Below are 13,484 nucleotides of genomic sequence, written 5' to 3' on the forward strand. Positions count from 1 at the left end.
ATGAAAATAAGAATTAATGAACTCCGGCTATTTGTGTTCAACCGCCTAGAGGTCTGGGCAAATGCCTGCTTCAGCTCGTCAACAAACTCTAGGGGCTTGTCTTCTCACTGCAGGTTGGAGGCCACCTTGCGGGCCACCTGAGGGTTCCTGTGAACAGAGAAATGCTTTAAGGTAGCCGCCTTTATAGATGGACCATCTTTGGTGATCTTGATCCTCCAGCCCAGCAAAGAAGCTGGAGTATTCTGGGGAGAATGTCCATTTGACGAACTCGATGGAATTTTGATAATTTTCCATGCCAAAGGACGTCATCATTTGGTCATACAATTCTAGATGCTTCCACACTTAGTATTTGGCATTCTTGTGATATGGTGTCATAAAGCTCTTGATGGCTTTCATTTGCCGCATTGGGTCTATAACAAGACCTCTCTTCTGTTTGGTAGCCTTCCTTTTCCGCTGCACCTGAGTCCACTCACCCTCTGACTGAGAGCTGCTACTATTGGTCGACTCCCTGTCCTCTAGGCACTCCCTAACTCTGAGACTAGGAATACCTCCCAGAATGACGGGGTCTGGTCTCTTCTCCCCTGTGATGTTGTGGGCTCTCTGGGCCACTTCCCTTGAGCTCCCCTGGGGAGTACTCGTCTTCCTCATACCTTCTTCAGGGTATGGTGGAGAATTCCGTCCCCTTCCCTGAATGTGTGGAGGTTTTTAAAATACTCTTTTGAGGCCTGAACTCAGGTTCTTCTCTGTCTGCAAAGAGGACCAGGTGGTCTCTTTGTAACTTATGTTTCTGCCAGTCTAGCTCCCTGATCCTCTCATCATATAGGCCCTCCTGGTCAGAGGTATTTCTAAATCTGAGTAGAGATGCATATCCATCAATGTCTGATAAGGACTGACCTTCCAGCTCATTTGGATTAAGCCTGGTTGAGTCCAGCTCCCTCAAGTTTCCCTGTTCTTGCAAATTGGCAGGCATAAAGTTAGCAGCACTCTGTGCATATAATGTGGCGAGTTGGCTTGAGGTCCCTGGTAAGGAGGTCATTGCATTGTGAAACCTATATCTTTCTCCCTCTATTCAGTATTCTCAAACTTAGGTGGGTTTTTTCCCCTGTTGTTTAATTTGCACAGTATCAATACTTAAGAATTGCATTGTGAAACCTAGGCCTTTCTCCCACTATCAAGGATTCTGAAACTTAGGTGGGTTTTCCCCCTGTCTTAAACGTGCATTTGGATAGTTCCTTAATACTGAGTGTTGTCGTCTTGTCCTATTGCTCAACCTTCTTGGCTCTAGCTGTCTTGTCTGCCTGCACCCTTGCCCGTTGTCCTTCCCTAGTGTTCCCCTCTCCCTTCCACCCTCCCCTCCCCCCTCCTACTCTATGGTGCTCTCTGTCTCTATCTTTTCTAACTGCTTCTCTATTGACTATCCTGCTCACCTCACGAAATCTGGTAGGAAGAAGTTTAAAAAGGATATCGTGGTCTATAACCCAGGCCTCCCTATCGCTGACACCTATACTAGTGCCTCCTCCAAGGAAACTCTCACCGACATCCTCTTTGTCGTTCCCTCGCCAGAACTATGGACCCTACATATGGTTGCTGTGCTCTCTCCTTTCTCCTCTTCTCCCATTAATGGTGGCACCCGGTGGGATGCCCTCCGGGCCTCCTTCCATTCCTCTAAGGTCATCATTAATGTTTATTCTAATGGGACCGTCCTGGTCCAAGGCCCTCGGGCCAACCTTCACCTCTTTGATAGATGCTTCCCGTGCCTCATCAATTTCCTTTCTTCTCCTGCTGTCCCCCCTCACCCCTCCACAGCATCCTCGCCTCCCCCCGCTGCCTCCTCCTCGGCTACCTTGCCCTCTCATTCCCTCTCTGCCCCCCTTTGGGCTCCTTCCCCACCTCTGCAGGGCGTATCTCTGATCTGTACCCATCCCCGGAAGTCCTTCAAGGATGGAAACCTTCTCCAAATTGCCACTCTTGCTCAGCTGTCAAACACTCCTCCGACATCTACCGCCTTCTGGAAGAACTTGACCTCGATGTCCTCGATCTCGCCAAGACATGGTTCACGGCCAGTTCTGTCACAAGCTTTGACACGCTCCTCCCTGACGGCTACAAGATCCTTGCTGCGCCCATGTCCAACCGCTCCAGAGGGTGTGTAGCCCTGATCTTCCCCGAGTGGATTCCTGCCTCTATCATCCCTATGCAGGCCTACTCCTCTTTTGAATGCCTCGTCTGCAGGCTCTCTCATCTAGCCATTCCCTTACTGTGGCTACTATCTATCGGCCACCTGGTCAGATTTCCTCCTTCCTCTCTGAGTGGGCGGACCTCTCCTCCTCACTCCTGGCCTCGACCACTCAACTTCTCCTTCTTGGAGACTTAAAAATACACCTGGATGCCTCCTGCCCTCCCTCTGGACTCTTTCGCGACCTCTGCGACTCTCTCTCACTCGCCATTCTCCCCTATGACCCGACTCTGCAGGGCACACTCTGGATGTTCTGATCTCCTCCGACCTTCCCCTTTCTATCCCTCTCACCACTCATCTCTCCTGGAGTGATCACTTTCTCCTTTCTTCCCACCTCACCCTCTCTACCCCACAGGCCAAGCCACCTCCATCACTGCAAACCACCTTCTCGGTCATTCGACCCTTGAAGCGCCTATCAGTTGAGGCTGTTGCCGCCACTTTTCACCCCCCCCCGCCCTTGGGCTGATACTCACCCTGACACAGCCCTCTCCACACTCCACTCTGCTATATCTGATACTGTTGATATCCTTGCCTCTGTCATGAGGATCCGGCTGAAGCCCAAAGCCAAGTGCAACTCCTGGTACGACTCACACCTTGTCACCCTTAAACGCAAGTGCAGGGTGGCTGAGAGGAAATGGTGTGCTTCTTGTACATCCTCCGACAAACTGGCCTGCCGCCTGCTTCAAGGGCAATACCAGCTCTCTGTCCTCACCAAGAAGAGAGCTCATATATAAGCCCGCGTCTCGGCGGCATCTAATAATTCAGCTGAACTCTTTAAAATCTGCAAGGAACTGGCCAATCCTGCTGCAGTCTCTACCTCTCCTGTCCCTTCCCAGGCCCTCTCCATGGCACTGTCTTCTCACTTCATATCTAAAACCAGGACATCCTGTCCTCACTCTCCTCCTCTCCCCTCCCTCCCTATACTCCCTGCTCTTCCTCTGGCCCTTCTGCAGCCACCCCTCCTCCTTCCTTCTCTGCCTTTCCCCTGTTCACCATAGACAAGGTTTCTAGACAAGTCCGATCTATGAAAGTCTCGTCAGAACAGGTTCACCCCTGTTCCTCTAAAACCATCAAGGGCCACATTGACACCATGGCTCCTGATTTGGCTGACTTCTGCAACCACTTCTTCGCCACTGGAGTCTTCCCATCCCCGCTGAAGCACTCCCTTGTGCACCCTCTTCTTAAGAAACCCTCTGCCAATTCCTCCTGTCCGGCCAACTATCGCCCAATCTCCATCACTCCCTTCCTGGGCAAGCTCCTGGTGAAACTGGCCATCTCTCAGCTTAATCTCCACACTGAATCTGTTGGTTGTCTTCATGACCATCAGTCTGGCTTCAGAGCTGCCAGAAGCACGGAAACTGCTCTCCTGAATATCCATGAAGACCTGCTCTCCAACCTTGACTCTAACGCCCCCTGTGTCCTCATCCTGCTTGATTTCTCTTCTGTATTTGACACTGTCAACCATGCCATCCTGCTAAAGTGTCTCTGTGATAACCTAGGTATCACTCGTCAGGCCCTGGCGTTCCTGACTACCTCCCTCTCTGACCGACCCTCCCAGGTCCAACTTGAGTCCTTCCTCTCTGCTATCTTTTTCTTTACCTGTGGTGTCCCCCAGGGGTCTAACCTCTCTCCGTGGCTGTTCGACCAATAGCTGGCACTCCTTGCCCACCGCATTGCCACTCTCTGCCCCAACTTTCAGTGCTATGCGGATGACACTCGGCTCATTTTCAGGCTACCTCCAGCCAGCCACCTATTCCCCTCCCTCATCTCTGACTGTCTTGTCTGCTATCCAAGAGTGGTGTGCCGCCAATGACCTCTGCCTTAATGCCAGTAAGACTGAGATTCTCCTCATCGGGACACCCAACTCCCTCCTTTCCTGTAGCTCTCTGGCCGGCCTCTCTTGGCCCTCTTCCTGCTCTCACCCGCAAGGCTTTCTACCCTCCCTCCCCTGCTAAAGTCCTAGCTGACAATGAGACTGCACGGGTTACCTGGCCACCCATCTGAACTCGGGCCCTAGCCCTGCCAGTTGCACGCTTGCGCTGCCTCCCTGGCAACCCCTGCATCTGGGTACTGTTTTCTGTATCTCTACAGTCCCCAAACCAGCACTTGTGTCTGCACTCACCCTGCACTTGCCACCAGCTGGCTGTTATTTATTTATTTTATGTGATTATTATTATTATCCCATGTACTGCACTTCCCCCTGCACTTTTCTTTTTCCTCCTTTTCCCCCTTCCCTTGCACTATCGCAATCTTAATGACACCTGGCCTAGTAAGATCGTTGTCTGTCTTCTTCCCTCTGTTCCTCCTCCCTTCCCTTGTCGCGCCTTGAAACACTTATAGATATTATGTCATATCTCCTGCCTTTGTGCACTTTTGGTCTGTGTTGCCCACTGTATGTCAACCACTGCTTGCCTCACATGTTCCCTTAATTTTACATTTTCTATCCTCATGTCAGTCAGTTCCCGAGAAAATAACTCACTTTTCTACATCTCTGTCCTTAACTAACACACTTCCTGACACAGGGCACTTTACTCCTGACGCAATTTGCTATTCTCTTCCCCGAGGTGTTCTCTCTGTTGTTTCAGAGCGTTCATATTTTGGCGCTCCTGATCACATTCTGCCTGGTAATTGACCTCCCTAATGATTAACTGACTATTCGCATCTTTCAGTTGCTTAATCTGTGTTTGAAATGCAAAAATGTCCCCCAAACATGCTCTTTTGAGCATAACCTACTCACTTAATTTTAGTTGATTCTCTCTCAGGTTTTCCACACCTTCCTGAGTCTCCTCTTTCAGTGCAGAAAATGGAGCTTCATGCTCTAAATTTGCTTGCTGCTGGGTCATTAACTCCTCTTTTAGCGGCTGAATAATGTCTTTTAATTTCAACTCTGAATTTTGGCTCTGTTGCGCTTTCTCCTCTAATTGATTCAATTCTCTCTGTGCTTGATCCAAAAGTTCAGATTGGTTTTGCACAGAAGCTACCCTAAGCTGGTATCTGTCTGCTATGATGATCATATGGAAGTACATATATGCTGTGAGCTGAGCCATTTTTATTTGCTCATCTCTGGTAGTCTGTCTCATATAAAGTCTATCAGAGCCTGATGTAACAGCCCAGTCTCCTGCCACATATCAACATTTACAGAGGCAACCTCCTGCATCATTCTAGATTGCCACATTTAATTCTCCTGTTCTACCCATTCACCCTTAATAAACAATTTGGATAGAAGGTACTTCCTGGCCATATTGATTTCTACGATGCTCATTATGAAATGTGTTCTGCACCTAATATGCTCTCTATGCAAGGGCAAAATCTCAACCCTGTTCCTGCTTTTTTTGTACTTACAATGACAATCACTGAATACTTTACACACACCGCCCTGAAACCCAGGGTACAGGTCTGAATGGCGCCTTCACAATGCAACACAACTTTCCATCTACTGAAATACAATTCCACCTAAATGTCTGTTGCTACTGCACTGTCACAAGTGGAATTTCTCTACCAATCACAGCACGTGCCCTCAGTTTTGTCGCGGTTTATTAGGCAGTCACACCCAACTCATGGAGTTCCTTTCCCCACAATGAATGTGACGCACAATAAAGCACTTTTAGTTTTTATTTGGTTTACTTTGGTAAGGCCTCCAGCCCGTCTCGCATCCAACCCCAACAAGTACCCCGTGCCACAATGGACTAGGGACCAGTCCGGTGTGTATTCAAAATATATATATATATTTATTGATTTATTTCCACCAAATATCCCAAATAGATGAACATCAGCCACCGTTGCTTGGCAACACAAGGACCAATGACTTCAGTACAGGCACCAACACAAAGATGACACTGAGATATGCAGTCACAATTATTTCTTTTTTAAATCGCCCACCAATACAGCAAAGAACTATTCAACACACACAGTAATTGCGGATTTAATACTTTTTCTCCCAGCAACCCCGACCCTCCAAACTTCAATTAGACTTGACTCCTCTGAATAGAAGGCCAGTGGCCGGGAGTGGGAACACAATGTGAAAATCGTTTTTTAGGACAGCTGCAATATGGGAGACAGAAAAGAAATGGGGAAATTTATTTGGCCACACTTAACAAGAACAGGCCTGGCTTTGTGGTTTTGGTCAGAGTACAATGGGAAAATCGTATTTTATTTTTTTTTAGCACAGATGCAATGTGAAAGAAAGAAAAGCTATGGGAACTTCGGTTTTGGGATCAGAATCACAGATGCAAAGCAAATGGGAATTTCGTTTTGCACCCTGCACACTCCCGTGGAAACAGTGTTTTGGGATTAATTATTTTGGCAAATCGCTGTCTATACCAGTTCAAAACACACTGGGAAAAGGTTGTTGGTTTCGAATGCCAACAATGCCCATTCCGTGCTCACTATAGGGGAATAGTATGCGAGGGATCTACACAGACAAACAGGATATTTTTCTATGGGGAAATAACTCGAAAAATATAGGGCCTAAACAATCTATGTCTTTGGGGCGGTCTTACCTACAGGAAAGGTCTGGAATTAAGCATCGGGGAATCTAATAATGGTTTCCACAAATGTGGAAGATGCACAATGTGTTGTCATGCACTTGAGACTTCTAGCATTTATTTTGGTAAACTTGGTACCTTCAAGGTGAATTCTTTCATTAATTGTAATAAGAGATTCTGTGTTTACTGTATTTGTTGCCTTTATGGAAAATATTACATTGGGAGTACGATTAGACCCCTTAAAATGAGAATACGTGAACATCTATCCACTATTTCCAATCAGGAGTCCAAATATCCACTTGCCACGCATTGGCAAAAATGTCATCAGCTTGATGACAAATCGCAGATTACATTTGTGGGTATGGCTAAAGTATCTGTACCACAACGTGGAGGCAACCTCACCCTCAAATTGAGACAATTGGAAGCACGGTTAATCTGTCAATACCGTACCGTATCCAATGGCCTCAACAGCGACCATGAACTATCTGTGTTTCTCTGATGTCTGTGTGCTGAGTTGCACCAGACTTGTATGGGGCTCCATACTTGTTTTTAGATATTGATGATGGGAACTGTCAGGTTTACACAAGACCGATCATTTTTAAATTGGATTTATTAGTATCTCTGTTGTACGTTTATTTCAACTAATTGGCTAGAAAACACGCAGCATCGAGAATTGGGGGACACTGGGCGTTCTAACTATGGCCCATGTCATCCTTCATAATTGCTAACCAGTCTCCAATAACACAAGGTTGCAATAATCGTGCATCCTGTGAACATTACCTGTTCATTTGAATTTTGTTATTACGGGTAGATTGGTCATTAAAATAACAGTTATGACCTATGTTATCATTATTATTTACTAACTAAAATAAGACAGACTGCATTGTTCGTGTCTCCTACGACCATCTACCATAAATTAACTTTCATAATTACATAAATAAATTATAAATTATCAGTCACCTTATGTAAAATGGCCTTCTTACTTAGTATTAACTAGCGCTTGATCCTCACCTCAAATGTGTATAGACCTTTGTACCTTTTAAAACTACAACTTGGGTTTACACCCAATATGGCCGCCAGAGCCTACATCAGAGCTCTAGTTGCTCAACTAGGCTTGGCCGTATTAAATACGAGCTCAACAACCATGCGCGAGGCTCCATTTCATCAGTTCGGGCGGAAACGCCAGTAAGTGCAGGTCTTTCGCGCCGACCCCTAAGGTTACTTCACCCTGGGGGGACACGCATGTGACTGTCTCGCCTTTGCGAGTGCCTTTTAATTGACTAATTAGTTCCGTCTCTTTTTTGTCTCCTCCATTACACAATGCCGCGTGTCTACCTCAACTCTACCGCATTAGGTTCTTATTGCTTTATCTGACAGCTACAATTGAATACGCATACGCGTCTATATAATTTCAATTTCAATTTTATTTTTAACTTATAGATTGTCCATCTAACATGTTACTAAATCCCACCATAAGTTTAACGGCTAACTTAGATTTTTGTCCCGCATACAGCGGAGCCGCAAACTATAATTATCAGAAATGTATCTATCTTAATCAGGTAAAACTTTATACAATCAAACATGGCAATCTTCTCTGTAGCGTTCTGTTTAATTATTCATATGGCTATTCTCAAACAATTGTCCTTGGTTTTTGGTTTTTGTTTTCTAAATTAGTAGTCTTGAGCCAAGGCTCCTCAGGTAAAAACGAATTCATTAACGATTTCCATTATTCAGATACAAGTATGATGAGTCTTGTGCTTACAGGGCCGTTCCCATCACTTACTCTCTTGTATACATCTTTTTTCCTTTTCATTCTCTATATGACATTGACTTGACGGCTCGCCTCACCCCAATGATCTACGGTTTACATATCCTTTCATGTCTAATTTTAATTTTGTCATGTCATTCTGGGCACCTTCTCCTCTCCAACTTCCTTCTCCACCTGTAGTGTCCCCCAGGGTTCTATCCTCTCCCCTTGGCTCTTTAATATCTACCTTGCTCAGCTGGCAATCCTCATCTCCTCCTCCTTCCCCAACTTCCAGTGTTATGCCGATGACACTCAACTCTTTTTCAAACTTCCTGCTGACCCTCTTACACCTTCCTTCATCCCTGACAGCCTATCTGCCACCCAGGGATGGTGCACCTCCAGCTATCTCTGCCTCAATGCCAGCCAAACTGGGATCCTTCCCATTGGAACCCCTGCTCCCGCCTTTTTCCCTTCTCTCTGGCATTCCTCCATAGGCTCTCCCCCTGCTCCCTGTTCTGAAGCCTGAAACCTTGGAGTCATCTTCGACTCCTCTCTCTCCTTCCTTCCTTCCTCACATTCAGTACATTGCCAAGAATTAACACTTTCAACTCTTCCTTCTCAAAGGAATTCTCCCTTTCCTCACTTCTCCCAGAAGCTCAATGTTACCTGAGCCCTGGTTCTCTCTAGTCTTGACTATTGCAATACCCTCCTCCTTAATCTTCCTTCTTCCACTCTGCGACCTCTACAGCTAATCCAGAATAGGGCAGCAAGACTTATCCTTGGCCTTAAACCCAGGGACCGCATCTCTCCTGCCCTAAAATGTCTTGACTGGCTACCGGCTGCTGCACAGATTAAATTCAAATCTCTCTGCATCATCCACAAGGCTGTCTGGGGCCATGGACCACACGATCTGCAACTCTCTCTTACTAAATACTCTCCTTCTAGGCCTCTACGTTCCTCTGGCACAAACTCCTTGTGTGTAAAGCGCTTCGCTAAACCGAGGGCAGGAGGTCGATCTCTTTCCTCATCGGGCTCCCTCCTATGAAATAACCTTCTGCTTCCTCTGCTTCTTGATCAGGACTTTCTTAAATTCCGAAAGCACCTCAAGACATTCCTCTTCTCCTTCCCTTCTTCCCTCCTCTACTAATCTAACAGTTGCTGTGAGTGGTGTCCTGGGCCCTTATGCATCCCCTGGGTCCTTCACCTCCGACACACAATCACCCCAGCTTCTGTCTCTCAGCAAGTGCCTCGGCACACCCTCTGCCCGGAAGCTCGCACTTTTCCACCCAACGCAGCTCCAGAGCGTGTAGCACGTACCATACCTTGCACTTCATCTGTGGCTCACCGACGAGCTTGGACACCCCAGCACCTACCCCCACTGCCCTCTTCCTTGCTCCATTGCACGTTCTGAAAACTCACAAGGCATGATGGGTTTCTCCTCCCCTTTCCGCCACTGTATTAACATTGTGTATTTTAATGTATTCCAATACCATATTGCCTCCCTATTGCCCTGTGGGTGCTTTGAATCAAAATGTACTTGCTGTATAAGCGCCTAACAAGTGAACAATAAATAAATACATACATTATAATGGCTGGTGATTTTTATGTCTTTCAGATTGTCCTTGTTTGAAGAAACAACACGAACAAGATGAGTCGCCGAAAGCGTGCTCCTCCTGTGAGGCTGGATGAGGAGACCAAGAAATTGCACTGTTGGAATATGCTTGAAGACCGTAAAAATGAGGACTTTACATCAGATGAAGATGTTACACTTCCGGGCCCCAGTTCTTCATTCACCCCTACTCTGTTAGTGGTGGATGGTGTAGGTGAAGGTCTAGAACATCCAGATAAGAGTGTCGGTCTAAAGCCTGTGCATTCCCCATCCTTTCTAGATGAGGCAGACGTGGCTTGCACTATCCATTCCTCTTTATCCATCCATCTGGCCCTTGCGATCTCTCCCCAACACTCGGAGGAACGCTGTTGGCAAGCTCTGCTGGGCGAATTCATTCTTCAACCTCTTGCTGGGCAGACCTTTGAGAATAGCATACAGGAACATTGCCTCACGTTAACAACCACAGAATCGGGCGATCAATTACAGATCCTTGTTCATGCACGGGATGACGAGGAGGAGAACGGAACCATCCCACTGCAGAGGAGAAAAGGGGAGGTGTATTTGGTGGAGTGTTCTTTCAGTAGTGAAACCTTGGAGGACCTGAGGTGGCTTCAGAAGAAGAGTTTAATAGGTCTGCACCAGAGATCTGCATTGCCTGGAACAGTGTTGCCTGGAACAGTAAAGGTACGTGTATCTGTATGTTAAGCTTTTTAAAGTTACCTTCCTTTATTTTATACTGAAAACATATTACAAAGTAATTTTCTTTCAGGGTGGCCCAATCTCCTCCCTTTCAGGAAGTAATGGTATCTCTTGTTTTATGGCATGGCTCTGCCAGCGATCTTGCAGCAATATGTGGAGGGCACCTACTGTCAATCCGCTGCTCAAGGTGGCAGAAAGAGGGCATTTTAGTGAAAGTTCTGTGACAGATTAAGCCATTTTGTAGAAGCTTCAACTGACTGAATTTGGCAAAGAATTGTTGAACGTGCTTTGAAGAGCTTTTTTTGTTTTCATGCTATTTGGTACATTGATGTTTTTTCCACTTTTGTGCTGCGTTACTGTGTGACTAAGTGTATTATTACTTCATAAAATGTTTGTTTATATGGAAGGGTAGCTGAGTCCTGTGCTGTAAAAGCAGCACAAAATATAAAATTGCAACAACACAATATTGTTAAACAGGTATACGGTAAGCCATAGAAAATATACCCAGGTAAATGCAAAATGTTGAGAAAGATATAGAATTTAGTCAGAGGAAAATAAAATCATGAAGGAATATAATAGCAAGGCCTCCAATCCATAGCAATCAGTAACTTTCATTGGCTACTGCATCTTAACTAAGGCCTTGTTTTCCACGGTCGCCATCTCGGAATGGTAGGCCATGCTTAAAAATGTTATTCTACCTCGGCATGTGTCAGCTCCGTGGTGTTTCTATTCAGTATCTATTTCCTTTATGTGCCATCTAATGACACATTGTAGTGAATTAATCACTGTGATATATTATTTAGGAAAATGTTTGCTGCTTGCATTTTTCTTGATACATTACATACAGCAGATGAGTCTCTTCATTTTATTATACATTGACATTTTGATCTCTGATTAGTGCTTTTCAAGGTAGTGTCATTTTTTCCATTACATTTTACCAAACTGCTCCTTGAGGGGGTCTGAGGTGTACACTGCTTTTCTCTATGCAGCTTGTAGAATAGAACACATTGTTGTGTGTATATTGTAAGGAAGGCATGGTATCAAAGCAAGACAGACACAAGTGATCACAGTTCAAGGGTGTTTATTAAACTGTAAAAATGGGTGAGATAAACGTCTAATCTAAAGATAATAACTAAGATGGGAGCAAGCTGCGTCCATCAAATAATAATATTACCGTTCTAGTGGAGTCTAGTCAAATAAAAAGGGCCTGTGCTAAAAAACCTTTTGCCAATCCTTACCGCTACGCTATAAAATAATGTGGGATAATGTTCACCAGAAAAAGAAGTGTTCACAAATGATAAGTCAGGATGTTATGGCCGGAGGTCTCTCTTCCCCGTGTTTTTAGCATGGGACAAGGCGGGACTTTTGAGCACAGCAAACTCCTGGGCTTCTCCGGCACGAGTTTACAGTTCCTTTTCCTCGATATCAGGGCCTTCTGTGCCCAAGTCTCTTTCATGCAAAGTCTCTTGCTCCAGAGGGTCTGATATGCCAAAAAACAACAAAACAAAAGTTCCTTATGCTAATCTTCATGTCTGGTGATTACTGTTCACCCTAGGATCCCCCTCAGCCATGCTCCGATCCTTCTCTCAATGATAGCCTTCCTCAATCAGGCTCAGACCAACCACTCACTGTGGGCATTCCTCGGTCGGGTTCACTCTTGTTACAATGTACTAGACTTCATTGAGCTCCCCAAGTATTACTGTTCAGCTTAATTCGCAGGTATGCCTCAGTCGGGTTCACATTTGCCAAGTAACACTATGTCATAATCTCATTATAAAGCCCCTAGATTTCTCTCAGCATCCCTCTGTCAGGTTCACATTTGCCACAGTTCAACAAAAAGTTATTCTAGACCCCTTAAGTTCCTGGGTCTCAGCCCCCAGTCAGGATTTCCATAGTTCATTCACCACAATGTTCTGGGGCGTGTTAGGGTTCACCCCAATTCGCAGGCATCCCTCAGTCGGGTTCACGTTTGCCTCCACAATGTGTCAAAGACCTTCAACTGTACAAGGGGTTTGACCCTCATATGACCACTCTGACAACCACACGGCAGCCTTTCCTAAGGCCTCTTGGTACTTGTTGTTTCTCATGGTTCGGTAGAGGAGGCACCAGCCAGAGACCTTCGAATGAGCGGCCATGTGGTGCCGGACCACTCTATCTCTGGTGCCAGTTTCTCTCACAAGAGTTGACGAGGTCTCCCTCTACCGGGCTAGGACCCCTCCCACAAAGTTCACAGGGGTCTCCCTCTCCTGGGCTCAGACCCTTCTCACAAAATGCACAGGGGCCTGCCACTGTCTGGCTCGGCCTTTTCTCGCAAAGTTCACAAGGTTCTCCCTCTCCCGTGTTCGGACCCCTCTCACAAAGTTCACAATCTTATGTTTTTGGACTTCCAGTCCCAGAATACACTTGTGATAATTTTGCTCCCACTTCACAGCTCCCCAAAATGGTATTCCATGTTTTGGGAGCAGTAGGAGCCACAGGGGCATGTTTCAATGAGGTCAAGGTTTTACCTCCTGCCCCTCGTGTACCTTAGTTCGCCTGTCTGGCCCCAGGAGAGGAGTTCTGCTGTAGGTACCGCCAGGCAACCCCAGCTACCCCTGGTCTTGCCTTCTGGAAGTACAGCTCCTTCCTCCACACTGCAGCCTCTCTCAAATAGCAGGGCCAGTGTTTGGACTTGTTTCTCCTCCTCCAGGTCTTCCGGGGCTTCTGCAGATC

At 46.2% G+C, this 13,484-nt stretch overlaps 1 protein-coding gene across 1 annotated transcript in view; it reads left to right on the forward strand.

Moving 5' to 3' along the window:
- SHPRH (SNF2 histone linker PHD RING helicase) overlaps positions 1–13,484 on the forward strand; it is a 1,474,452-nt gene that overhangs the window by 21,804 nt on the left and 1,439,164 nt on the right. The window contains exon 2 of the mRNA XM_069606718.1: positions 10,080–10,757. Coding sequence (XP_069462819.1) covers positions 10,113–10,757 — 645 coding nt within the window. The 5' untranslated portion in view covers positions 10,080–10,112. The remainder of the gene's footprint in view (positions 1–10,079; positions 10,758–13,484) is intronic.

This window comes from Ambystoma mexicanum, chromosome 4p (assembly GCF_040938575.1).
Source record: "Ambystoma mexicanum isolate Mex_15411 chromosome 4p, UKY_AmexF1_1, whole genome shotgun sequence".
Lineage (NCBI taxonomy): Eukaryota > Metazoa > Chordata > Amphibia > Caudata > Ambystomatidae > Ambystoma > Ambystoma mexicanum.